The sequence below is a fragment of the Pseudopodoces humilis genome, chromosome 7, assembly GCF_049639895.1.
Source record: "Pseudopodoces humilis isolate 2021_Gansu_Grassland_sample_001 chromosome 7, ASM4963989v1, whole genome shotgun sequence".
In the NCBI taxonomy this organism is placed as follows: Eukaryota; Metazoa; Chordata; class Aves; order Passeriformes; family Paridae; genus Pseudopodoces; species Pseudopodoces humilis.
In genome coordinates, this window is record NC_142206.1 from 6,137,639 (window position 1) to 6,165,450 (window position 27,812).

A 27,812-nucleotide genomic window follows, 5' to 3' on the forward strand; every position below is an offset into this window, starting at 1 on the left:
ACCAATTGGTATTTCTGTTTAGAAGTACAAAGGTCCCAAAGGTCTCACTTAATGCAGATGAACATTAAGCCAACTGCAACAAAACCATGTATTTTAAATTCTCTAACAAACAAGACAGGACTATCTTATAAAGTAAAAACCCAAAGATATTCCAGTGTATCAATTTTTACTAATAACTGCATATTCAGTTATCAGTAAAATATCAATATTCATATACCTTAAACCAATACTCTGAGTTTCACTGTCCTATGACTAGAACTGAGAACTCTTAGTTATTTTCCGCTAATTGCAAAGCAGAATTTTACGAGTCCATAGAATTCAGACACAGCTTCTCTGAGTCACCTGTGGCTCTAATACAAGGCAAAAACTTCCACAATAGACTGATCCATTAAGCCTTTATTTACTGTCTCTCTTCTTTACATGTGCCTCCATGCCACAGAACATGCCATTATTGTGTTCCTCAATTACTCCCAACTCCTCCCATTTTCTTCCCAACTTTTGAATCAGCAGCTCTCTTCCCATTCTCAGCAGTTCCTGCAGTTTTTTCCCTTACCTCAGACCCAGCTATTTCTTTATGTAGTTTCTCTTCCTCCCCCATCAGTCATGGGTTCCACTTCTTCCAGGGATTTCATCTTTCCCAATGCAATATCATTCCTGAGACTGCAGAGACAGACTGCTATGGACACTACCACATGGACTTAGATCCTTCTCTCCCCTAACTATCAGCAAATATGGTATCTCATGATACGCATCTCATCCACTCTCATAAGAGGGAATCACAAGCATTAGGCATGAGTGGGAAGCAGATCTCATCAGGACTTGCCATAGCATATTTCCATAACTACAAAGTTAAATAAGATTTACGCAATATTAAACAAACAGAACTTTTAACTTTAATATTCAAATTCAACACTAGTAAGAACAAATAGAGCACAAAAGGGAAACATTGTTTTAAGTAAAATGAATGAAGAGACAAGCCAGTAATCAGAACAGTTCTTCTGTCAGCCTAGGTTCAATAACAGCACCGGTTCCATGGCCACATTCTGTTCCACACTTTGAAACTTCAAACTAAATAGTTAAGCTGTGTCTGTTGGCATCCCAGACTGCAGTTTCTGTATAGTACACTATAAGCTTGATCAAACTTATGTACATAAACAATGAAAAACAACCTGAACACACTAAACAACTATTTACAAATATTCCAACATAAAAAACGCAAACATACAATAGCCTCAAGGATGGGCAACTGAAGAAAATATGAACAGTCAGAGAACCTTATTAGAAAGAAGAACAAAATATCAATAGCAAAGACATTAACAATTGCACTACACTAATACAGAGTCCAAATATTAAATTGGTGCATTTTTTCACAATGCACTAGCTTTGAGAGAAAAATGCTGCCTTCACTAAAATGCAGCTTACATTTGTTTCACTTAATTGCTTTAACAAGAAGCCTATTAACACAATAATGATTGTTTTAATGCTACAGTTTACAGCAAGGACACTGAACTAAAAATAGCAGCAGTTCCACATGGCACTTAATTCCACAGGTTCCTAAGCTGTGGTTTATGCAATGCCTACAAAGTGCTCCCAGTTGAATACACAAATAAAATTCACAACAAAAGTCTACCTGACATCAGGTACATTGACTGTAGGTGGCCTAAAAGCCTGTCTTTCAAAATTAATTCCCCCTCGGCTCCAAAAAAAAAAAATTAACTATCAAAGTAAGGCCCCCTCCCTCCTTCTTAAAAGATTAGGGATATTGCTTTTTATTACAACGCTGTAACACTACAAAGCAGCACACCACTAGAGTGGTTAACCCTGGGATAACATAACATCTAACAGTGTAACCGAAAGGCTTATGGAATAACATCCAGGACCCTCTACAGACAGGAGAGTAACCGAGTCCATTAACTCAAACGCTTAATATAAAACCAGCCACAGAGTACAAGTAAAAACCCAGAACCAATAGCTACAGAACTGGTGGTACCGATCCCACAACAGGAAACCAGGAATTGACGGCTTCCTTCAATTCCGTAGGCTTTGGTCCAGCAGAGAAGCCATGGCCATCTCTGGACTCCATGGTTAGTATATGGTGAGGCTCAGGGAGCGGTTCATTTTCTTCCCGATGAGCCGGGACGGTCGGTTCTGCGTCGTGGATCTCGTGGTCATTCTATCAGTGAACAGCGCTCGCTCCTCGGCCGCGGCCTTCGCCAGCTGCGCCTTCTTCAGCTCTCTGCAACACAGGGACGCTGTCACACCCAGCACCACCCACAAGGTACAGCCTTATCACAGCAAGAGATAGCAAACCAGCTACAGTGGGTCACAGTTCAAACTCTAGGTCAATTTTAGGTCACACTGAGAGTGTTATGATTCCCATCCACCTGTTTCCAACCAGAAGGCCAAGGTGGGATGCTCATTACTTGTCTAGATGTTTATCTTTTGAAAAGCAAGGGAAGGAAATTAAAAACATAACTCAGATTCTGAAATCCAGCCTGTTACAAGCAGCTCAGCACTTCAATTACCAGGACACAGTAAGGTGCTTTTACTTCCTAGCACAAGGCATGTGTTAAGTCAGAGTTCATTGCTGAGGCTTGCCCAAGGAAGTGCGTTCAGGAACACCTGATCTTCTGTGGGAGACTCAGACAGATGAACATAGGTGTGGGTAAACTGGCAACAGACAACTCAGGAAGCATCCTTTCCCTTTTGCATGCCCACATCTAAAGCAAATCACCGCCTCCGTTTTTTGCCTAACAAAAACAGGAGCCTGCAAGGCAGTCACTGAAGACAGCACAGGCCATTGCCCCGTGCAATGTTCTGCCAACTGTTCTGTTTCAGAGAATTACCAATACCCAGGCTGAGGACAAAGTTAATCAAACCCAGGATAAAACTATAAAATAGTCCTACTAAAGAGCACAACTACCTTTTATAAAGGTTTCCCCCATACACTGCTTTTCTCCTTTCTTCAAATACTGACATACAGCCAAGTGCCTCAGCCTTGCCTCAGACTCTCTTCCTTCCACTATCTCAAACTATCCATTAAAGAACCTTCTCTGCTGTAAGAGCCAATATTTGTAATTTCACTTCACATCTGGCTGCCAAGCAAAATCAAATTTTACAAGCTTGCTGCATATTAGTATAGGTGTATTCAGTTTTAAGCTACATCTTTTAGTTTAATAAGTAATTCCCATTCTTGTAAGCCAAAATATTACTCGGTAATACCCGTGCCCCATCTAATCACCCCCACATTACCACTGTGCCAGCTCACTGAAAGAGAAGCAGCCAATTTTCAGTCCTCTTCCTTGTGAGCATCAGTCACAAATACACACGTGTGCTCGCCCAACCACCACACACCAATACCAGGAAATTAAGTTTTAGAATATCCTTACTCTCTTCCCTAGAAGTCTTGAGTTCTTGCCTAGAAATCTTGAATTCTTCCTTCCTCTAAAGAGGACAACACAGTAGAAAAGCTGAGTTGCCTTAAAAGAATTCTTTTCACTGAAGATGGCTTACACTCAGAAGTGGTATTTTCAATGGTTCAAATGCAGAAATTAAAGAAAAAAACAAGCAAACAAAAAAAACCTCTCCCCCCAAAGTACCCTAAGTATTTTATGGAGCACTACACCACACACCATTAAAAATTACTGTGGCTAAGTGTTGTCTTTCTATCATTCTTGGATTTACAAGGATGCATCCTTGTTGCCAGGCCTGAAGAAGTCTTCAAAAACACTATCTTTGCCAGTTTTTTCTTTCAAGTGGTGCAAAAACATGTTGTCTTCATACAAGCAAGCAACTTACCTCAGCAAATCTGCCCTTTAGCACCCTGCACAACTTGTCTGATTATTCTTTCAATGTAATTCATAATATTATAAAGATAACCAGCTAATCTATAACATCTGGCTGTGGTCAGACTAGCAATGGCAAGATAAGAGGTAACAATGGTGTGAACCTGAACATGAAATTAACATCTTCATTCAAGACACACCCTCAAAAAGTAATCAGTGTTCTATATTCCCTCATAAAGGCCTGCCTATTATGTATAACACATGCAAAGGTAACCGTAGTGTAAGAGTCAGACAGCTGCTTGTTAATTTACTAACTCTTTCCCTGAAACTTAAGCAGAAATCAGACTTTCCTAAAGGGAATCTCTTCTTCCAAGCTCTAATTCAGAGTGAGTGTTAAGAGCAAGGGGTAGGACAAGATGACCTCCAGATACGAATGATTCTCTGGTGACCCAGTAACAGTGCTGTGTACAGGTCAAATTACACTGTCCAATAACATTCCTGATGTCCCATTTCATTTAAGTTCAAAACAGGTCATTTAAGTAATTTTCCAATATTCCAATGTACAAATGACCTAGGAAAACAAAGACTCAAATCATACAGATGTAAGCGAGGCTACATGCACCTGTCACAAAAGTGTGCACTATCCAGAAACATTTGTTTAAAACCATAATGTTTCGTATGCCTTGAATACTAATAGTGCTGTTGAGATTCCCTTAGAGTGTTCAAGCAGTTCTTTCTGTGGAGAAAGTTCCTTTTAAATTTCCATGACCCACTTTGTACACTCAGGTACACACATGCATACAGATTTGAGGATCTCACCCACAAACAAGGACACTCCTGCTTTATCATCACTCTCAGGTTAGTACCTGTTAGAAATTAAGTCCTGTTGAAGGACCCCAAGGACCTACTACTTACTTCTGCAAGAGTGAGTTCTTGAATTTTTCAGCATTCAGCTCTATCCGGAGCTGCTCTGCACTCTTTTTTGCGGCAGAGAGAAGCACTGAATGCTTCACTAGTGCCACAGCCGAAGGCCTTTTCTCAGGATCAGGATTAATCATAACCTTGGGAAACAAAGAAAACAAGGCATCTTTGTTAAGGCCAGCAAGACAATAAGTTACATTTATCGGTGAGCCACTAGTACAGGAGTTCTTACTTTTAGTAACTCTAGTAATTCTTGAGAAAGCACTTGTGGTAGTCTGGGCAGCTTTCCTTGCCGAATTTCATGCCATTGGTCCCCATTGGTTGGAAGTGGTTCGGCCCCAGCAGCACAGACAACAGTCAGAGCGAGAGCAAAAATATCCGCTTTTGGCAAGTGAGTGTAGTTCTTGAAAAGGAAAAAATAAATTCACATTTTTTTTCCTCAAGGAAACAGCACGCAGGCCTAACATCACTGCTTCCCACAAACAGAACAGTTACCTCTTGTAGGACTTCATTTGCAAGGAAACGGCTGTCACCCTCTTCCACTTGAGGACTAGAGACTCGAGTTACATGGCCCAGGTCACCTGCAAGGAGAAAACTAAGTTACTTTTCAAAAGACAATGAGATAATGCAAGTTATTTGCACACAAGTAAGCTGTTTCTCACCTATTTTAAATATGACTCTATCAGATGACCAGTCATCATCATCACCTTCCTCTAGAGTTACAGTCGGAACTGATGTTCTAGATATGAAAATGTTACCTGAAAAAGAGCAGAATTGTTAAAAGAAACGTTTCTGTACAATTTCTACTTGACCTAGTTTCACTAGAGTTTGCTTTAGCCTCACAGAAGTTTTATTTGTATATATACCCTGTTCAAAGAGTGAGAAGCTATAACTGACTCGCTGTGGCCCCTCTGCTGGGAAGGCAGCCAAGTGTTATGCAAGTAGAGTCAATTACACAAAAAGAACCCAAGATAAACTCAACAGTTTAGGTCTGCTGGCCAATTTTATAACTGACATCTTTGTGCTCCTATTCAGAACTTCAGGGAAGAATTTACAGTTAGTAAGGTGTGGCTAACTGTTCATTTTTCTACAGCAGATTCAATGAACTGAGCAAGTTGTCAATAGAGAGTAAAGTAGTTACAAACTTACTAGGTTTGATATCCATGTGTACCAGGGACATTGAATGAATGTACTTTAAACCTCGAGCCACTTGAAGCAGCAGGTCCTTCAGTTCTGGCTCAGTAAAGTAACGCATATTCCTGTAATTTTCACTTATGGCATCTGCTAAACTGCCACCTGAAACAACATTAAAAAAAACAAAAACATTTTTTTACAGCTGACAAAGTAACAACAACTAGCTCCCAAAATTAAGTGAATATACCACAAAGAACTTGCTGGCAATATACAGTAAGTGTAAAATATAGTGCTGTATCCTTTTTTTTAGACATATACCAATATAATAAAATTCTTTTCTCCTGTAGCTGCCACACAAACTAACAGAATAGCAACACAAGAGAAAGGGCTTTCTCTCTCTCTCTTCCAAATCTCTGTCAGGGTATCAACAATAGCAAAATGTTTCAGAAATATGTTTAATCTCCCTCTTTAATGGAAACTGGAGCAATTTCTCTATTCCAGCTTGTACTACTGTATAGAAGAAAGAACAGTTCTGCTGCTCACAAATGCCTCACGGTACTTCCAGAATGCCTGAACATGCATGGCTTGGTCTACAACTTTGTACAGTTTTTCCTTCATCCATCTGATATGCCTTTTCCAGAAAGGAATATCAGTCACTTGAAAGAATGACAGCGTAAGCTATGAGTGGGGTAATCAATTCCTAACCAGTGTTAAGAGCTTGTAGATACCTGTATGTTTTCTTTACTTACCATTGCAATATTCATTCTGTATAAGCATGTGATCATCTTCTGCCCATGCAGAGTAGTACCTCACTACATGAGAATGCTGTCCTAGAACTGCATGTGCATAGACCTCTCTTAAAGCATTCTGCCTGTTAGTCACAAAAAACAACAGCACATGTGAGTATTGTATGGTGAAAGTAGTACAATTTCTTATTACAGTTAGTATTTCTAATTAAAAATCGTCCTATTCAATTCCATGGCACCCTAAGATGGATTTGTACTTATATCCAAACAGCTAAAATATTTTACATTGTATTAAAATATTTAACATATGGAACATCAAAAATCGGAGGTTGGTGTGGGTGCCACACATCCATTATGTATTTGCCAACCAGTAGCAATAGCAAACTTTGAGAGGCATGACTGAAGTTTTAGGGAAAAAATACAAGTGCTCATAAGCCAAGGGTTTGACTGAAGTCAGCATTCCCTAAATTGTATGTCTGGTATACAATTTTGAGCAACTCAGACTTGTGGGGGTCTTTATTATAAATATTTGAACACACTACTGTGTTATATACTTATAAACTATTTCAACAACTATTCCCCACACTACTGAAAGAGTGGGGGAAAGTCCTGAACCACAAGGTCATTTACAAATACCAAAAAAAACCCCCAAACTGACCTAACTCATCTGCATGTCACTCAAGCTGACAAGGATGAAGACTCCGTTGGAATGAGAGCCTTCCTTTTATCTCTCAAAGAATCACCTTTGCTAGGAAGCAAAAGTATTCTCACTTTGAGAACAATCTGTTTCCACACAGAATACTGGGACAAACATCTGGCAGGAGAAAGGCCAACCAGCCTTTTCTCCCCAGTACTGCACAGTACCTGGGGGGTGGGTGGGTGGGTAAGAAAAAAAAGTCCCCTCCAAATTGTATCTGTTTTAAATTTAATTCATGTTTGTTTTACCCCTTCCTCTTAAATGCCTTCTTTAGATACCAACACAAAGAGCCATCTGGAGAAGAAACACCAAGAGAAGACTTAAGCTTTAAGAGCAGGAAGTACTCACTCATCCACTGAGCCAGCCAAGGGTTTCTTGGATCTTTTTATTGCATAGATGCAGCCATCCAGCCTCTTCACACACTTAAACACGGAGCCAAATTCACCAGACCCAATCTTCTCCAGTTCATGGAATTCGGTTGCATACCGTGACTTCATGTTACTTTCTGTTATTGTTATCCTCTGCAAAGATTACCAAGGAAAATATTTAGATCTGCAGATACACGAACTGCTAAAATTAGTATCAAGGTCCAAAGATTAAGCACCTTAGCAGGTCTCATGGTTTCCTCTTCAGGCTCTCCATCGCTTGGTTCCATGTCCTCTCCACAAGAGCTGAAATTCACACCAGAAATAACATGGTCTAAGTAAACTTAAAACTGAAGCCCAGAAGCTGCTGAATTTTTCTGAGATCTAATTCTCCCATTCAATCTACTTTTAGTGAACTCATTGAACACTAGAAATCTGTAAACACAAACCCATAAAACTGCTATGCTAATATCTTTGTCATTTCTTTCTTCATGTTTCACACTTTTATTTAATGCTTTTATTTTCTCCTCAAGAAAGACCCTTGTGCATGGCCCATTCCATGATGGAAAAAAAGACCAGGACACAGCCCATCCTCTCTGTAAAGTCATCAAAAGATCTAGTGCTAAATGATTATTTCATATCATGTGTCTTGAAGCACATACTTCAAGAGCTGTATTACACATTGCTAACAATCTGCAAGCAAAAATACTTTCTTAGAAGCAATTTGTAGCAAAATTTTTGCAGCCAAAAGTAGTTCTAAATACAAACTTAACAAAGGAGGCTACAAGTCACTCACTCATTCCAGTGTATCCTCTTCCTCCTACGACATTTGCCTTCAGAGTTGTGAAGGAACATGGAATCTGGAGTGAAGGGATTGATGTTCACATGAGGTGTTTGTCTAAAATCTTCTTCTTGCTTCTCCGACTTCCCAACATTCATAAACAGTGAGCCCCCTCGAAGTTTGACTGAGCTGGAGCCTAAACCTTGTGCTTTAGAAAGCAAACTCTGTATTTAAAAAAAAAACAAAACAAAAAAACAAAACAAAAACATTTATAGCCTTGATATTGCCTTAGACATTAAACAGTCAGGTCATGCCTGAAGCCATCATTACAATATTGTCTAATTAAAGTTAACTTAATTTATTTAAATTAATTAATTTAATTAAATTATTGGTTGTTTAAATACCTGCATTTCCATCAAAAGGACTTTCTAAGAAACTATTATGCTTTGTACTCTACACATAAACAGTTCAAGCAAACGAGTATTAAAATTATTTTTAAAAGATAGGATAATGAGAGTAATCTTTTTCTGTCTTTAATAATTTCATTATCTAAGCTTCTTGTACAAATCTTTGTCCATTAAATGAACACAGATGAAACTGAAGGACAAGCCTGTACTGTTATCATCATGATTTTCACATGCATGATGTGGAAGCTAGATCAGACACAAAATAATCTTTGGTTTCTACAAATTTAGGTGACAGTCTTAATAAATTAGCAAATTAGAAACATTTAATATTAACATTAATAATAATGGTAATATTAACAGTAATATTAACATTTGATGCACTGGTGCATTTTCCTGAGCCTACAAACAATGGTTCAAGAATTGACAGCATGGCTGCGTTGTCAGTTAAACATCCCAAACTGGTCTTCTAGGTGGTAATTTGCTAGACCAGACATTTTCCAGGCACATGATAAAACCTCTCCCAGTTACACTGCAAAGTCTGCACCTGAGTATCCTTCATCCTGGTGAGGATGCTGATGACTGGATCACAAGCAGGAGCGTCACCTTATCCTAAATATCCTAAAAATAAAAATTTGACAGGACTAAAGCCCAAATCATCATAGGGAACAACACTCAGTACATGGGAATCTCGAGTGTAATCCTCAAATTCGCACTAGATTAAGATCTTTGCTTCTCAGGACACATTTCTGTACTTTCACTGGATATCTGAACCAACAGATTCTTCCAGATAACCCATGTAGAATCTAATTTAGGAATCCCACTGAACTGCTGTTAAGAAATGGTTTTTTAGTATCACATTCCACAAAACCTTTGCATCCCCAAAGTGTCTGTTCCTGACAAGGTGCAAAATCATCACCAATTTTACCTTTTACGAACTTGTACCACTCATTTTTACCAGTGAAACCTCACTGGAGGTGGAAGCTGTAGAAAACCAATTAAGAAGGGTGCTCTCCTCGCACCTTAAGTCAGTTGTTTTCCATCTATAGTCTATAGACCCCTGGGAGATTATCCCCGGGGATTATCCCAGGATTACTTCTAAAGGGCTATATGAAAAGTAATGAAGAAAGGAAGCCAATTATCACTAGATTTAAATTCACTATACAGGATTTTACACAGCGTCGAGTTCAAAAGTTGAAATGCCTTCCAAAAGTCTGCTATTGACAGAGTTAAGAGCTACCCTGCTCTCCCTCTAAACTTTGGACTCCGTCAGTTTAACAGCATCGGCTGCTCAAACAGCCTTTCACGTTTGATGCAGGAGCACAGGCGCTGCACCACGGCAGCAGCAACTCCAGCACGACAGGATCCCAGAATCCATCCGGCTGGAGAAACCCTCTGAGATCATCGAGCCCAGCCCATGCCCCAACACCGCCGTGTCACCCACACCGCGGCACTCACACTCCATTCCGATGTCTCATCACCATTCCTGTGAAGAAATTCCTCCTGGGACGTGCCAGCTCACCGGGAGACACACAACATCACACCCCGCGTCGAGCTTTAACTTTTTGGCTACACCCCTACCAACGCCCACTCCACGCTCAAGCACGCACTTCAGGAGCTTTAACACTCTACGCTCGCACTTTTCAAACATACTTACCACAAAACACCGCCCGACTCGCAAAGTTTTTTTTTGTTTATACACGACTACTACGTAAGTAAGCGCTTCGCCCCTTGTCCCGTCGGGAGGCGGCGGCGGCGCCCGGCCCCGCCCCGCCCCGGCCGGAGCCCCCGGCGCGGTCCCGAGCGGCGCCCCCGCCGTTACATAACGGACCGGCCGGGCCCGACCCCGCCCCGGGCTCACCTTGGGCGTGTGCGGCGTGTCGAACAGGCGCAGCTTGCGCAGGGTCTTGTGCGGAGGCGTGCCCGGGTAGTCGGGCAGCGGCGAGCCGGGCTCCTCGCCCCGCGCCCCCCGGTACCCGCCGGCCGCCGGGTGCGGCGGGGAGCGCTCGCAGCAGCGCCGGCCCTTGTGCGGGGCCAGCGGCGAGGGCGAGTCGAGCAGGAAATAGGCTCCGGGCGACTTGACGGGCGAGGAGCCGAAGCCCTCCTCCTCCCACGAGTCCCCCTCGTCCGGCAGCGGCGCCGCCGCCGGCTCCATCTCCTCCTCCTCCTCCAGCAGGGGCGGGTCGCTCCGCGCCGGGGTGCGCGCGGCCGAGAGCGGCGAGTCCGCCTCCTGGAACGCCGAGTCCTCACCGGTGCTGTTGGCGCTGCTGTTGCCGCAGCCTTCCTCCTCCTCCTCTTCCTCCTCCTCCTCGCAGTCGCTGTGGCCGCTCAGGAACAGCAGCTTCTGCCGGATCGGGGCCGCCGCCCGCCGGGCCGAGACGCGCCGCGGCGGCGCCGCCCGCTGCAGGCTGAGGAAGCTCATGGCGGGCGCTCCGCCCGTGCCGCTCCCGCTGCGCTGCCCGCGCTCCGCCCGCGTGCGCTGCCGGTTCCGCTCGCGCTGCCCGAGAACGGCTCCGCCGCGCGCCGTTCGGACTCCGCGGCTTTCCCGCGACCGTTGGTCACGTGCCGCGCACGCCGGCCAATCGCGCCCGCCCACCGGGTTTGAAAACACGGCGCGCGGGGGCGGGGCCGCGCGCCGCCGCGTCAAGGGCCGCCTTGGCGCGAGCCGCGGGGTGGGGCCGGACCGGGGCCCCGCCCTGAGGCGGCCGCGCGGACGTGTCCGGCCGTGAGGCGCGCGCCCGCCGCCATTTTAGCCCCGGGGCGGCCCCGCCCGAGCAGCGGGGAGCGGCTGGAGTCACGTTCGGGAGGCGCCGGCAACACCGCGGGGACAGCGCCCTGCCCAGCCCCGGCAGCTCCGGGAACACCGCCCGGGGAGCTCCGGGACTCCCTGCGGGCACCGCGCCGCCCCGCGCGGCTGCCGCTCGCTCCCCTGCAGCGTGCTCTTGCCCCCGTTGAGTCGCTAGAACTGAGCGCGCGAAAGTGTCCATCATCATAATAATACACAATAATAATTAATAATAATAATAGCAGCACCTTCTGTGCCAGTTAAAGACTCCGTTTTCCTTTCTTTAAGCACTACCAGACAGATTATTTGCCGTAAGTTGATGCACGTGGTTTAAAGGGCAGTGGCACGCAGGAGCCGCAGCGCAGCCCGAGCTCTTCACTCGTGTCAGGAGCTTCCAAACGCACTCAGTCCCAGCACAGCAAAGGCCAGGGGTGGTGGATGCTGGCTATCAGCCGTGTCTCCCGACAGGTGCCACCACTTTGCCTCTTGGCTTCGTTTTCTGTCTGGTTACACCCAAAAAATAAACCTGCACCTCTCTTCTGAAGCAAATCGCCTTAAAACGAACCCCTGGGGTAACAAAGCACATGATGAAATAGGTTTTTTTTCCAGGCACGGGAGCCCCAAAGAGCCCAAAGCAAGCTGGCTGTGTGTGCCTGTTGGGCTCCTCTGCTGGCCCGGGCTCTCCGGGCACACAGAGCATTCCCTGGACATGCAGGCGGTGCCAGCATTCACCTCTCAGAGCTGAACGCGCTGGGATGCTCGGACGCTGCAGCACAGCCCCTCTCCAGGCAGACAAATCCTCATGAGCTGCCCGCGGCACACTCCTACGAGAACAGAACCTCGGACCCACCCGGATGTCTGTGTCCCCTATTCCACTTCTGGCAATTCCTCCTTTTCTAACCTCTTCTGTCTGAAAAGACACATTTCTTTGCAGAGAGCTGTCCTGGTTTTAGGACAAGCAGTGATGAGCCACAGGAACACAAGTTTTGAGATTTGCATTTTGGAGAAAACTGAAAACACGTTTCAGAAAACTGAAAGTAGCCAACATAACCTATGAAAATGGGACAGAACAACATCAAGCCAAGTATAAATGCATTTGCTGTGCAATAATTTAGAACCACAATAACATCCCATTAAAAATATCCATTTTTAAAAATGAGATGCCCTGTATAGCAAGTACTAATGGAAGCAATCAAGTTTTAGAACAGATGATGTAAGAGAAAGCTATTTAAAATAGATTCTCCACCACCTCTTTCTCCATTCAGAGCCCACAGAGGAAGGTGCAAAGCAGTTCTTATAAAGTGACTCAAAACTTCCCAGCCACTATCAGTGGCTTGCTTCAGTCATATATAAAGTTTCCTTTTCTTTGAAAAAGTTTAAAGACACAGAAAGGTTTCAATAAATCCCTCCTCCTGTAATGTCACAGCTTGCAGTTTCCTTCCCAAACTCAATCTAATAACTCATGCTTTCTGGAGTCTACAGACACAGGTATTTGGTGACAGCAAATGACAAACTCAAGTTCAGATGCCCTGTTGTAATTGAATTTAACCAATGAATTACTAATCAATGGAACAGTTTAGTGGGACAAAATCAAGTGGAACAATTCAGAGCTTGGACAGAGAAGTATTTCTGAAGAGAAGACAGACAGGAGAGGCATGGAAAAAAGGAATAGAGAAATAAGGAAACAACTGTAAGACAATGATTTTAAAAGAAAGTTTATTTCCAATCTGAAAGCAATTAAGAAAGGGAAGTACTGAATAAGTATGTAGCTAACAAAATGCACAGCTGCTATGTAGACGTTCACAGGCTCTACCTATGTGCTGCTCTGAACTTACACCCGTTGTTCTTTTGCTGTAGTCTGACAGGAGCATGAGCAGTTGTGTTGAAGAGATGACTTTTGCCCAGACTGAGTGTGGAACTCTGCTCCCCTATCCCCTGTGACACCTGTAATTAGCATGAGGAGCCCTAGAAGCAGCCTGGCTAAAGAGCCCCACAGAGCCAATTCCCTCCTAGAGAGCACTTGAGCAATGGACATCACCACCAGAGGAAGAAGCTGAGTGAGGAGCTCTGCATGCTTCCACTGTGCCACACTCTCAGAGCCAAACCATCCCAAATTCTCTGAAGCTGATTAAATTCCACCTTTGAACCACTACAGATCTTGCAGACTCAAGCCCTATTCTTCCAGTAGACGTAACAGCACACAAACTGATGTCTAGGCAGTGCCTGACTGATACTCCTACAAATTTGAGCGGTTTAACGGTTTTCAGGATATATACTTGCAAAATTGGCTTCTTTCCCTTTCTGTAACACTTGTTTTTAAGGTGCACTGAAGATTTTGCTAAGGGAAATACTTATCTGGAGCAGTACACACTCACAGGCAAGCAGCTGCTTTTAACTAAGAGTTTTCAAGCTCAAGGAAACCATTGTTTCCAACTTTTGTGGGTAGCAGGGGAAGTCGAATAATGATGAATGGGGCAGAAATAGAACAATAGCCAATTTGTCTGGCTGTCAGAACTGCCAGAGAAGTGGCACTGCCATCTTGTCAGGATTCCTGCACTTGCACATTCATCTGGAATCCTCCAAAACCACTTCCATCAAATTGGGAAAGTTCTGCCAAAATCTGGCTGAAACCCATTCTATATCAGCCAGCATAATTCACCTTATTATGAGAGTTCACCTTATCATGAGAGGCGTAAATGGAGTGAAAAAGCAGAAGAGGAAGAAGGTCAAGTTGCTTTTATGAAAAACAGAAACACTACAGCCACCTGTGCCAAGGCTGTTGGTGGAGAGCTGAGAGCAGAGAGATCTTTGCTGTTTTCCCAGCTTTTATCTTGGTTTTCAGCAGGTACCCAGGGAGCAGTGTGCTTATCACCAGTGCCAGCGATGGCATTCCAGTCTTCACACAAAACAGGGACAACAGGTCCCAGTGGGAGTGTGCCAACTGGGAGATGTTGTGTCTGGGCCACTGACAGCCTAAAGGTGAGCAGTTTAAAGATTATTTTATCTGGTGGTGTGCTGCTAACAGCTGCTGTTAGCTGGCAACCTCTTTTCTCTTCAATTACAAGGTCCAGAGTTAAATGAGTTTCCCATCAAAAATGGACTTTGTATAGCCAAAGGCACGCCAATAGCTGATGCTGACAGCCCTTGTTATCTTTTTAGGCTACAGTCTGCAGGCAGAGAGGACATTTCTCAGGAATTTATTCACCCAGGAACTCTAAATAATAACAGCAAGAGAACAAGGTATAGAAAGGGTAATTTGACAGCACTACGATTTCTACAAAATAAAGAACAGCTTCTGGATCCAAAATCTAGGAATTTCAGGGAAGATCTGAAGGTACTCAGAAATTAAAACGTACAAAGTACGTTTAAAAAGTACAGGTTGTGCCAAGCACATACAATTCAGTAATTCTCTATGACTATGAGAACACACACTCAGGACAGTTTTTAGTGACTCCCTACAGGTACAATTAGAATGTCCCATTCCTCTGTTGAGGCCAAGTTAAAATAATCAAAATAGAAAGATTTTGTATCAGCAGTTAAAAACCGCACAATGTCTAATGCAGAGAAACTAAATAGTCACTACACTACTAATTTACCTCTGTTACTAACCTGTTTCCTTTTTCTCCTTCAGGGAACATGCAAAACCATAAAAGAGGTACTGTGCCTTTTTTGAATCTACTACTATTCTTTTAATCATCTCTTATGTGCATCATTTAAGGTAAGACATTTTACAAACATTTTTAGGTGTGCAGATAAAAATAATTTTAAAAAATCTCTTACTGTCTTGAATGTATCTGTTTAAAAACAAAAAACAGCTAATCCCATCTGTCCCACAAACCAGTCCTGCACTTTCTGATTTTTCAGTCATTACAACTATATTCAAATCTGAATTAGCCCTACACCAGGGAAAAAGCCCCACTGGAAAGGTAACTTTGAACCATTGCTTTATCTCCAGGAGCTTTTTACATCCATGTGGGTAGTTTCTGTTATGCCAGACCTGCCAGATGTTGGGAAGTCAGTCTCTTTCCCTTGTCTGGCCTCACTAAGATGCCTGTTCAGGACCCTCTCAGCAAATTCTACAGAAACTAGCAGTAACACAACGGAGAGTCTAAAAGTCTCTTGAAAAATAAGTAAAAAGCAGCAGCAAATCAACCTAAGGACTGATGATGGATTTAAACAAAAGAAAGGGTAAAACACCAGGCATTTTGACAACTACATAAGATACTTTTTCCTTATAAGAAAAGTTCCACACACTTACTTGTGTCCTGAAGGTGTAAATGGTTTGTCATTCTTTTGAGCAAAATGCTGCAAATAATTAAACAGAACAGTAATAACCCAAAGAAAATATCTTATTGTTTCAGAAGCTGAAATGGATTGGATTTAAGGGGGTCACATTTCCAGCAGAGATAAGTACACAGATTGTGTAGGACCAAGTGCTCACATGTTGATATAGGCTTCTGTGTTTATTAGGATAACTGATATAAGGTGGTATGTTTATTGGGATAATTAAAGTCTGCTTTGAATATAACCCTCAGTTAGAAAGTCTGCTCCTGATAGGGTAAGGTGTCAACCACTTAGTGCTAATGGTGATGGCCTAATGAGATTGTTAAATTTTCCTCTGGCCAAGTGAACTTCACCAGCAGAATGAGAAACAGAATCAAAGGAATGCCAAACTGATGGGACGTTTTACAATACACATAACACAACAAGGAAAAATGCTTGCTTCTCTGCCTCAGTTTGAGTGCAGTTTACTACCTCCAACAAAAACACTGAAAATGGCTCTTGATTTTTATTTTGTTGTCATGGGTGTCTATACTTTAAAAGGCTTTTATCCACAGACCACAGGATACTTTTGGGAAAATGGTGTTCAAATATATACTTTGCAAATAAAAAAGTAGTACTACCTTATTATAAACAAGGGGCTAGAGTTTGATTTTATGCATCTGCAAAGATAAGGCAATTTCCATTTTTTCAAGACAAAAAGGACGTATGCTGGGTAAATACATTTTCTAAAGCTTTGAACAACTCTGTTAATAGCTGAACAGGACACAAGTTACATGTCATTTCCAGTCTCTCAAGACCTTACTGCTTAAGGAAAACAGTTTGCATGCCACCCAAACGTTAATGAAATTTCACCTGTGCTGTTTTAAAATTAGACAAAACATTTGTTTTCTTTCAATGACAAACTCAGAGTGAACAGAATAGGTTTGTTATGGGGCATTTCTGCATCTTGGTCACCTCGAGGTGTAGAGTCTGACAAAACTCAACAGCCGTAGAGCTGGAGTTGCCACATTCAGAAACATTTTCTACTATATCCTAACTCCACACCATCTTTCCTTGGTGGCTAAATTCCGATTAAATGGCTTCCTGTCCCTGGGGAAGGCTCCCTGAGGGCACTGGGAACAGCACAGCGATGCAGAGGGATTTCTCTGCTGCAGCACAATCCTCACAGAAACCAGAGCAGCCAGTGAGACAAATGCCGGCAGTATTTGAGGGGTGAGGAGGGTCAGGAACTAGAGCCGCTGTTTAGGAGGTCTGTGAGCCCCTTGTGCTGAGCAGACACCACGTGCCTGTCTGGCACCCAGGATCTGCGGTATCGGTCAGCTGAGCTGGGGTTAATCACAGCAGCACGGATGAGGCTGTTTACAGCAGGATTTACTCTTATGAAAACCATCAGCCCTTTAGGGTGAAATGTTATGCAGAGCGTGTCTGGCACAATAGGTCATCAGCCTGGAGCACCTCTTTTACTGTCAGAAGAGGCACTAAACTACAGTAAAGCAAAACCCACCATAGGGAAAAACTGGAGAAATACTTAAATGGGAAAAGTTTACTGTGAGGTCTGGAAAGACTCTGGGCTTACTCCTTTATGGAGAGAACTGGTATAGGCTGGGTATTGAAATACAAGAGAAAAATTGTGACTGGAAATGTGGGGGTCAGTCTGTAAGAGGCAGTGATACACTGTGGGTAAAGTATAAAGATTTTTACTGCCAAACACTGAGTCCTGTCATATTCTTTTCTTCCTCCTCTTGAAATCCTTTTTGCCAGTTTTTCTATCTATCTAACCCGATCTCATCCTGTCAAAACTCCACTACAGGATCTTCCAAGGCCAAAGTGCAGCATAAACTACCAAAACAGCTCCTTCCAGTCCTGGCTGAATGGAAGTGGGAGGGAAAAATCACCAAGGTCTCTCCATGCAGAAGATGAGTCTGTTATGAAGGCAGGCCTAGCAGCTAAGGCACACAATCACCTCAGCTTTTCTTTAAGCAGTCTAAATCACTCTACCTTATTTGTTCAGTAAGTTTTCCTTTGTAGAGGTAGCTAGCAAAACATGGAAGCATGACCTTTGACTTGGGAGTTTTGCAAGAGTAACTGGTAAGGTAACAGTCACAGAAATAGTTTGTAAAATACAGTTTTCTTGACTGAGCTGGTTGTGAATGAACACTTTGCAGCAAACCAACTTGTATGAAAGACAAAGAATACTCACATTTGTACAGTGGTCAGGAAATGTCCTGGGAAATGAGAAGTAAGAACTGAAGTTGTTTCTTTGCTAAGTCAAAGCCACCGTTCCAGCCACCGTTTCTAGAAACTATTAGCAATGTAATTTAAGGAAAAAAAAAAAACCTTTGAACATTCATGTCAAATGATACAACTTTAATATCTAAAAGGTGATAAGTACTAAGAAACTGATCTAGTTGACAGGCAATTAATCCTCCTTGCATAGTACATTTATCTCCATGGGATATCAAGATTTACAACATTTCAGGAAAACCGGCACCTAAGTGAGCAAGCAACCTCAATCCTATACAAAAGTTACCAACAACCTAAATGTTTCCAAGTTTTCCCTTGTAATTTAGGCAGAGAATAGCCTTTGCTTTGTCCCCATCTATCCCACAGTACTGTATTCTCTCACTGCACTTTACAGCTGGCTTTCTGTGTAGAAAACATAAAAGGCTGCAACCCACACTGTAATTCACAATAAATTGGCTCATTCTATTCAAACTTGGCCTTTCTGAGGTCAAATACCTCCAGGTACTTCGTTATGGACTTTATTTTTTCATATAGGATGTGCACCTCACAGTACTTCAGATTCCTTAATAAAGATTTTGTCCAGGGGATGTTCAGTCCTTCCCTTGAGAAGGCAAAAGGTGAGGCTTCAGTTTCACAAGTGCTCTTGACACTAATCTAAAATAAGCACTGAATCTTACAGGAAGCCAAAAATTTTAACTTGCTTAACCAGCCTGCTAACAAGACAAGAGTAAAAACACTTCTTCATATAAAAAAAATTGGAAGTTACATTTTGCTGTATGTATTAGACATATCTACAGTGGATTTTTTTCCTTTACAGAATGATAGTTGGAGAGGAGCATTGTACTTACATCATCATCAAATCCTTTTTTCTAGTAACTTGTGTCCTGATTTTCAAAAGCACTGATTATCAGCACATGCTAGGTACTGAATGGTAGCAGTAGGCACTCAGAACTGTTGAAAATAGACTATTAGTACTTGTACTTTTGCTGCAAATGCACCATTTGAAAACAGTTCTCTTGAAAATGGGTAACTTCACCTTTTAGTGAAAATCACTCTTGTAGTGTTTTAGAATGTCTGAAATAACTATTACCAGTATTTACTTAATACACTATAGTGGATTACGATCAAAATTAATGTCAAAAAATTAAGTTTATGATAAATAAACTTTGGAAAAATTTATACAAGGCCGTAAATAAATAATTTGAACTTCAGTCTCAATAAGAAGTAAAACAATACATCACACAACAATATCATCCTATCTAAACAATACAATCTTGCTATATTTTATTGCATAATAATTTGAGAGTAACATCTTAAGTAAAATATGTGAAGAAACAAAATCATTAGATTTACTTTCTTTAATATTGAACAACCAGTTCTTTGTACATAATCCAATTTAAAGATAATATAATTAGCACTTCCAGCATTAACAGTCTGTATTTACAATGAATGAGATGGGGTAGATAATCTAAAGAGTATTCAAATCTGTATGAAACAAATCAAAATACGAAGATTTACAGTAGTAGGCTCAAAATCCAAGACTTTTCCATTAATGGAATGCAATTTAAAAAGGCTTTGCTGCCTTTATTACTTGTAATGTTCCTGAAATGGTTATTTAAACAGCTGAAATCTTCAGTAATGCCTTCATTATTTGTACATGACATTAAAAATTAATTCCAATACTTCTGTTTTTACTTGCTTGTAGACCAGTCTGAAATCTGATGAAAGGATAACAAGGAAGTTTACTATATAATCCTAATTCCATACTCCTGAATGCAACGGTTGGAAGTAGATGATGTCAGTCTGTTCCAAGGGTTATGTACACAAAACTTAGAAAATGTTCTTCACTCTTGCATAAAATGTGTACACAGTATCACTGAGTGGGGGACTTCAAAGTTTTTATGGGCTGTTGCTGGCATGGACCTTTGTTGGTTGAAAATAAAATACCTTTCACTCTATTGTTCTGGTAGCAGTTTTGGAAGTTAATCATCAATCCCTGGTGTTTCCCCCTGTTGTATTCTGGAGGCTATTCTAATGGCTTCTTCCAGAGACTGTTGTTCTCCAAGCTGAAACGAACGCAATTAAACAGAAAGAAATCCAAAATGTTACACTTGGATAATAAACGCATCAAAAATTATTTGAAAGCAAAGATCTAGATACCAAACAATACTTCAGCCCAAATAAGTGTGATCAGTATTGTCACACCTCTCCTGGCTAATATACACCAGCAGCTATCTAATCAGCATGACAATTAAGATAGCTGCTGATAGGAGATTACACTGAGTTTCTATGTAACTACAAAATACATGTGCTTCAAAGAACTGCTGCATGGTAAACACACTTCATGACCCACAAAGTAGGTGATATTTTACTTGGCAGATATTACAAAGCTCAGACTTACAAGGCTTGCAGAAGTCACAGTGGCTGTTGCAGTACATTTTATCACAGGTAGAGCAAACAAACATCTTCATTTTTCTTAACTCTCTAACAGTCAGCTCTTTGGAACACCACATGACAATAATTTATAGAAAAAGTGGACATTTATTGCAGAATCCCAACTGTATGAAAAAGCTATTGTGATGACACTGTTTGATTCTACAGTTAGTTTAGAGAGGAAATTATCTAGTACTACCAGAAGCAAGATAACCAACCCTGAATAAAGACAACTGGACATAATTTTGGGAAGGAATCTATGGAGTTTTTATAATATGGCCAGGGGAACACTGAAGACAACCTCAACCTCACAAAAAAAACAAAGCTGGCCATTACCTATTGGCTCAGGAGAAACACATATGAGAATGTGAAAGGTAAAACCAAATTGTTTGACCTAATGGGACAATTCTAAGTATCACTTATTTTTACAGCCTCTGCATATCACATTCTGGATCCACTCAAATCAAGACCTCTCTTTTCACCTCGTTAGGGCTTCATTAAGGACTATCAGGCTACTGGTTTTACCAGTACTTAGAAACCAAATAGATTAATTTATTAGTATCAAAGTACAAAAGAAAAGCCAATCAAACCCTCAGGAACAATCAATAGTATTTCAATTTAGAATTCTCTCTCTTCTATTTGTGTATTTTAAGTTTAACTAACGTAGAGACTTAAGTTAAAGCTCCATTACTGGCAACAGAAGAGGGGCTTGTGCAGAATGCCTGTTTTCCTTTAAAGGTCTCACTGCTCAGGGTGCAAGTTACTTTTTGCTTGCTCTCATGCAAACAATTGCATTCTGACACGGTTTCTCTTACAGGCAGTTTTGATTAGTGCCAACCTAGCTCAAGAGAGAGGAGTTCAGAATTCAGAGCTTCTCAACTTTCAACAGCATCTGACTTGCTACTTTCCATTTAACAAGGGGTAAAATAACAATCTCTCATTTCTGCAGGAGGATATTAATACTGTTCTTTTCAATCTGAGCTCTTAAGAGCTCTTTCATACCTAGAAATTACCTTTTCCTGACAGTGTTTGAACAATGTGAGGAACTATTTACAGAGACTGCTTCTACTGTGCACGTTTGGCACACAACAGAAGGTCTCTGTTTCCAGAGATTTCTGATTATTAATCTTTCTATATAACCATTTGCACTATTTTACTATTAGCATTTCAAGGCTCAAATAATAAATCTGCTAATTTTGTAAGTTCATAGCAATTTACCCTTGAGAGTTTGGCTTTATGTATGTCAGCATTATATGTAAAGCTGAAGGATGAACAAAAACACTTTTTCACTGAAAACCTCTGACTCCATGAACAACTCAGCTGACCTGACGTTTGGCCTTTCCCCAGCCTTCCCCTTTTATTGGGAATTCTACAAGTATATTTGGAAAATCAGATGCTGTTTATTCCTCTTCCTAACCCTATATATTATTTTAAATACAAGATCATATGGTTGTAAGCTATATTTTTTTCAGGGAAACCAAGCTTATTCAAATCATTGTTACCTGACTAGGTAGCTTCTAGCTCTAGAAGTAAGAAACACTCCAAAAAAACCCATTTATCACCATCTTACCTGCACTGCAATTTGTGTCCCATTGGATGTAGCCAACAATGTAACAGGTCTGGTTTCTGTAGTCACTAGATGGTGTCCGTGCTGCTGGTGTCCCATTTCTGAGGAGGCACTGTGAAACGCTGCTAGGTCTTGGGCCACGATTGCAACCTTCAGGATAAAGGGACAGAATCACCTGCCTGGCAGATCTGCTCCTGCTCCTCACCTTGTACCACCACTGCCTTCAAAGTTACATTCAAAGCTGGGATTGCTCATGAGTGTAATTGTATTGTGCAAAAGAAAAGTTGCCATAATTGTGTTCTCTAAATTATCTACTAGGTCTTAAAATATAAATGTCCTCAGGGCTGTAGCAATTCAATAAAGGCACCTACAGACCTGTGATTATCTACACAGAGATTAATAACTATCTTCATTTTCATGTGGTACAATTCTAGAACAGTAAATATATTTTAACTTATAGATAACATCATATTTGTACTAAATTCCTGTTTTATCTGTACATTAGAAACAAATCCACAGATATATATACTTACACAAATGTTTCCCATCTGCCAAATAAATTACAGTCCCATAATATTAACCAATGAAATTACAGTTCATACTGGATTCTATTCTTAGTTCTGCCACTCATTTACTATGTGACTTTGGGGAAAATGCTTGGCATTTCCAGGTCTTATTTTACAGACACCTAAATGAATCATTGGACTGGTACATCAAATTTTTTTCTTGGGGCCTGGTTGTTTTTAAAGCATTCCACCACCATCTGCTGATGTACAGCACTGGAGCAGAACATATCAGAACATATCTTGCGAGGAGAATGTGTTGGCAGCTGGAAACTGCTTTGCTGAGATAAATCTACAATGACAGAAGTGTGATGGCTCAGGAGCCATTTGATAGCAGCTCCCCAAGGGACGCGAGCCCGGTGTGCAGGGCAGTGTCTCACCTGCTGTCCCTCGGTGCCCTCTGCAGTGACCATGGCCACCGAATGCGTTCCTGCGGAGGAGATGACGGCGTCGTGGGCAGGGACTGTGATGGTGGTGCCATCTTGTGTCACCATCGTGATGGTGTTGCCGATGGCCTGCATGTCTGCCTGGGATATGTTCACCTGCAACACACAGGAGCTCCTGAGGCAGGGAAGGGCTTGCTTGCTGCTCAGATCAGAGCCCTCCTTCCATCTGCCTCACTGGCTGGGATCTAACAGTTCATGACCTTTCAGATACACTTACCTGTTTACAGAAAAGAATATGGCTCTCCCTAGCAGAAAGAGGCTGCATACTTAATCCCAGAGCCTACAATTCCATGAGAATCTGAGAGTATCCCAAATAACAGCAGATTATAGATTATGATACTCTAACAATAGATTATCGATGCATGTGTCTTACACAGAGGTCAATGGGATTCAAGGTTGCACCACCTGACATACTTTGATCTTGATGGAAATACTAAAGAGGCCTGCAAGGGCTTAGAACTTAAACCACAAATAAACAATCTGTAACAGATTAATGATATAAATTACTGATGTCTCCAGTATAAATGCGTTAGGGCATCAGATATGTAATTTGATGTCTGATTTACAAGGTAATAAATCCCAGAACTGAAGTCAAGCTGAAAGATAATTTAAATGTAAGAATTGTATGTCAAAGCTTCTGCAGGCCTTCATTTTAGAGGGTAAAAATGCCAGTTACTTAGTTTTGCTGCAATGTCCAGAGCTGGCAATATAACAGGCCCCTGGGATATTTTATTTCAGTCTGAATTCAGAATACATCTTTCATATGTTACTGGTATTTCAGCTGCCCTGCCAGCTGATACAGAAACTTTTTCCCAAAAGCCTTCAATATACTGCCACAATGAATCAAGAGTTGTGTTGAAATCCCCTTCCAAGGAAATTTCATATGAAATCCTTAAAAGTATGTATACATGAAAAACCTTAATAAAAAGACAGCCATAGGAATGTTTAAGTGGAAAACAGTATCAAAGGATTCCTTATCCTTTAGTTTATGTTAGAAACTGCACACTACCAACCAAACTGCTGGTAAAGGAAGCACCTGGACTGAAGAGACTTCCCACCCCTCCACGCCTCAAAGTGTGTGCAAACAAGACAGTGAAGATGCCATCAGATATTAACAGCATAATCAGGGAATTGTGAGAAACCTCAGAAATAGGCTGTATATACAACAGTTGTTAAAACAGCCCTTTTCAGAGTGACAAAGATAACAAGGAGAGACCAATCCCCTAATTTTGTATTAATACAGTTTCATGTGTCAGAATGTGGTTTCACATATTTAGGTTCCACAGGAGGCACAACCCTAAACATATCTTGACACAGCTCCAAAGAAGTTTCTTTCCTTAAGAAACCCACAAATGTTTAACAAGAATCCTGTGTGATTTGAGGCACAAACCTGTGCCTCAATCCTCAGCACGGTTTTGTCAGCATTCGAACACCACAGTTACTTACATGCTGGGTTCCATCCTGGGATATTAGTGCTACTTGTTGGCCTAATCCTGACTGAGTAACTGTAGCAACCTGTGCAGAAATGACATCTTCTCCCTCTACACCTGTCACGTAGGTGATCTGGGGGCCTTTGAGCACATCTTCACCTTGTCCTATTGGATACACAGAAGGAAAGAGGATACTTTACACACTCTAAATGCTCCCAGGAGAGCAAATGACAAGGATTAAGTCCCAGGCTTGTCTGAAGGTTTTAAACACTCCAACAGAAAAATTTAGTGGAAAGATGAGAAAAATAAAAGAAAGAAAGATACCAGAAGCAAGTCAGAAAGTCTTATTTTGGGAACACAGGGTATAATCTTCTAGCAATGAGTTTAAAAGACAGATAAATACTACATATACATTTAGTATGTAAGCACATATTAAAATGTGAAAAACATTTCTTATTTATTCATTAAATATTAACCACTCAATGCAAACACAACTGGAATTGGTTTTTTTACAAGTTATTAACGAACATACAGAAGACCATAGCGCTGCCTATGTGAAGGCTTAAGTTCATTATATTGATAAATGTTTAACCTCAGCAAATGAATGTTATCATTCCTTTAAAAGAAGGAATTAAGCTACAGCAAGTCTGCTTGAGGTATTCAGTGCAGTTTCCCATGAACATGCAGCAAAACAACTTCTCTAACCAAAACAGTTTGTGCGGGTGTTTCTGATCTCCAGGCACATCTAAAAATCACAATTTGACAGGTGGTGTTTGTCCTATCACAGTATTTCCTTCAGTCTGATTCTTTAGGATTCATAGGATTCAATATTCATGATACCATGAACAGCATACTCTGTTGTGCAGCACAACAGCTCATTTTCATCTCTGCCTCTAGGACAGTTTACAGAAACTGCTCTAAACCACAGCAAAAACAGCCCATATCACTGTGCTGCAAAAACAGATATTTTTCTCAAGGCAGAGTCTTTACTCCCACACAAAAGCATGCCACCAGCCATGGTGTTACGTATATGCACTCTTTGAAAAATCCCTAACAAAAGTCCAGTAAGGTGTTAGCTTAGAGTCTCTCTGGTCCCTTGCCCACATGCATGTTTTTAGCAGGTTTGCTGACACTGCAACTCAAATTTCTCTCTTAACCCCATGACTGCTATAAATGAGCTTATTATCTGGCCAATTAACATGCAATTTCTGTCTAGAAGTTGCCTACCACCCTAAAAAAATCTTACAGAGAAATTAAGGTATCTTTATTAAGTACTTTAACTTTTTATCTATGTTTTAATTTCCTTGGCTATCAAAATCCCCCAGCAAAATACCATCTAGCCCTTTTTTCTTTCTCCTTTTAACTAGAGATTCTAAGGTTGCAATTCTAACCTGGAGGTGGCTCAAAGAAAGCCTCTTGTTCTTCCTCAATGGGCTCTGTGTCGTTGTGCGCTGTCCGTTTGTGCATAGCGAGGGTGGAGATCTGCTTGTAGGTCTTCCCGCAGTGATTGCAGTTGTATGGTTTGGAATGAGTATGTACAACATGATGTTTGTATAAACTGGAATACTCTGTGAAACGTTTGTCACAGCCAGGAACTGTACAGACATAGGGCTTCTCCCCTGCATGGGAAAGCAAAAGGTATAAAGAGAACTTTGCTCAGGATGCATAGGAAAAATTGCCAGCAAATGATAATTAGGAACAAACCTTCATTACCAACCATACTTTAATTTCAAAGGCAACAGAGAAGGTCAACCTCACAAATTTTATCAATGCAACGTCTTATTGTCTTTTTGTAAGAATTACTGCCAGCACAAGTTGGGTCAATTTTTCTCCCTATCATTCTATCTAAAACATCCTTCTGGTGAAGGCAGAATGATATCAGCTGAAAACTGCAACTTCAGTTTGTCATTGTACTGAGAATTTTGTTATTTTTTTACTGGAAGCCCCATCATTTTCCTCGGTGATCAGATATACTGATTGACTAGTATCACATCAGAGTATTGAAACCTCTGAGGAAATCCATAGGAAGCATGTGTATAAACAATTCTGGTTTAATACAGAAACATCTTCCATTTAAAAATCAATGAAACAAGTGTCCAAATTACATTGTAAACTAAAAATATAAACTGAGCTACAAAACGTCCCTCTATTAAGCTTGTCTACCAAGATAATACGGCTATGACTGGCTTTTACATTTAGAATCTTCAAATTTGTGCTTATTATTTCTGCTCACTAACTCTGAAAATCAAGTTAGATAAGTATTTTCACATCCAGTCTATAAAAAAGGAAGTTTTGACCACAGTTCCAGCAGCAAGGAAAATACAGCTGGGATGAAAGGGTGACTCATAACAGTGAGCCAAAGTTAAGCTCAGACTTGTCCTTTACTGGTATTTATTTAAGAAACAGCTCACAAGGGAGGCAAGCCCCAGAATTATATTAAGGATTCAGTCCAATGTCCAGTTTAAAAAACTTTGTATCCAAACCAAAATTATTCTGCCTTGACAGCAAGGTGGGAAATCTAACTTAAATATCCTCAGCTGAAGGGAGAGGAGGCCCAAACAGAATTACCAAGTCATATAAACATGACTATACCAAATTACAACGCACCAAAACATTGTTCACAAAGAGAATGACACAGCCTCTCCCAAGCAGATTCCAATTCAAAATACAAGAAATCACTCATATACCTGTGTGTATTCTCACATGATTCTTATAATTAGTTGCACTGGCAAAAGCTCTCCCACATCCTGGCTCTGTACAGTAATAAGGCCTTTCGCCTGTATGTGTCCTGATGTGAACTTTTCTAATATTAGATGTTGTGAATGACCTGCCACATCCTTCAAAGGGACACTTGAAAGGCCTTTCACCTGAAAAAGAAGACAAGAAAAGGTACACTCGCAAAGGTTACAAAAGAATGAAAAGTTCTGAATTACACTGAGACTTGAATGTAGGAACCTAAAGCTACTTAATTTTATATTTGAGATCCTGAGTCAGAAATAGGATGAATACACCCCTGTGGAGTGTTCTAGTTTAGCCAAAACCAACAAAATTCAGGAAAATCATACAGTCTGTAAGCTAAATTATGAAGCATTTGGATTAATACTTTAACATTTATAGAATAGAGTCAGTTGCTTGGATTAGCTTGCACACTGTCCATAACCTAACAACTATGTAACAACTTCCCCAGTTCATACATATATTATCCAAACCAAGTGTATCATACCATT

At 41.2% G+C, this 27,812-nt stretch overlaps 2 protein-coding genes across 10 annotated transcripts in view; both read right to left on the bottom strand.

Annotated features, from left to right (window-relative positions):
• Positions 1-870: 870 nt before the first annotated feature.
• On the bottom strand, positions 871-11,255 carry WEE1 (WEE1 G2 checkpoint kinase). Of its 4 annotated transcripts, XM_088058268.1 has the most exons (12): positions 10,695-11,255; positions 8,445-8,653; positions 7,888-7,954; positions 7,632-7,804; positions 6,590-6,711; positions 5,856-6,002; positions 5,369-5,464; positions 5,202-5,287; positions 4,939-5,109; positions 4,701-4,846; positions 3,390-3,444; positions 871-2,236 (listed from the first exon to the last, which is right to left on the bottom strand). In XM_088058268.1, the coding sequence occupies exons 1-12, from the start codon at positions 11,253-11,255 to the stop codon at positions 2,177-2,179; spliced, it is 1,893 nt and encodes a 630-aa protein (XP_087914394.1). In that variant the 3' UTR covers positions 871-2,176. The 4 variants fall into 4 exon arrangements, with proteins under 4 accessions (XP_087914394.1, XP_005529084.1, XP_014113416.1 ...); XM_005529027.3 differs by lacking the exon at positions 3,390-3,444; XM_014257941.2 differs by lacking the exons at positions 3,390-3,444; positions 10,695-11,255 and adding an exon at positions 10,491-10,548.
• A 6,939-nt stretch (positions 11,256-18,194) lies between these two features.
• Positions 18,195-27,812, bottom strand: part of ZNF143 (zinc finger protein 143) — a 38,350-nt gene continuing 28,732 nt past the window's right edge. For all 6 annotated transcript variants that reach the window (XM_005529025.3, XM_014257894.2, XM_088057273.1 and 3 more), the window contains 6 exons: positions 27,273-27,452; positions 25,977-26,204; positions 24,602-24,750; positions 23,090-23,251; positions 22,150-22,296; positions 18,195-20,212 (listed from right to left, as the gene is read on the bottom strand). In XM_005529025.3, the coding sequence (XP_005529082.1) occupies positions 20,129-20,212; positions 22,150-22,296; positions 23,090-23,251; positions 24,602-24,750; positions 25,977-26,204; positions 27,273-27,452 (950 nt within the window). In that variant the 3' untranslated portion in view covers positions 18,195-20,128. The remainder of the gene's footprint in view (positions 20,213-22,149; positions 22,297-23,089; positions 23,252-24,601; positions 24,751-25,976; positions 26,205-27,272; positions 27,453-27,812) is intronic.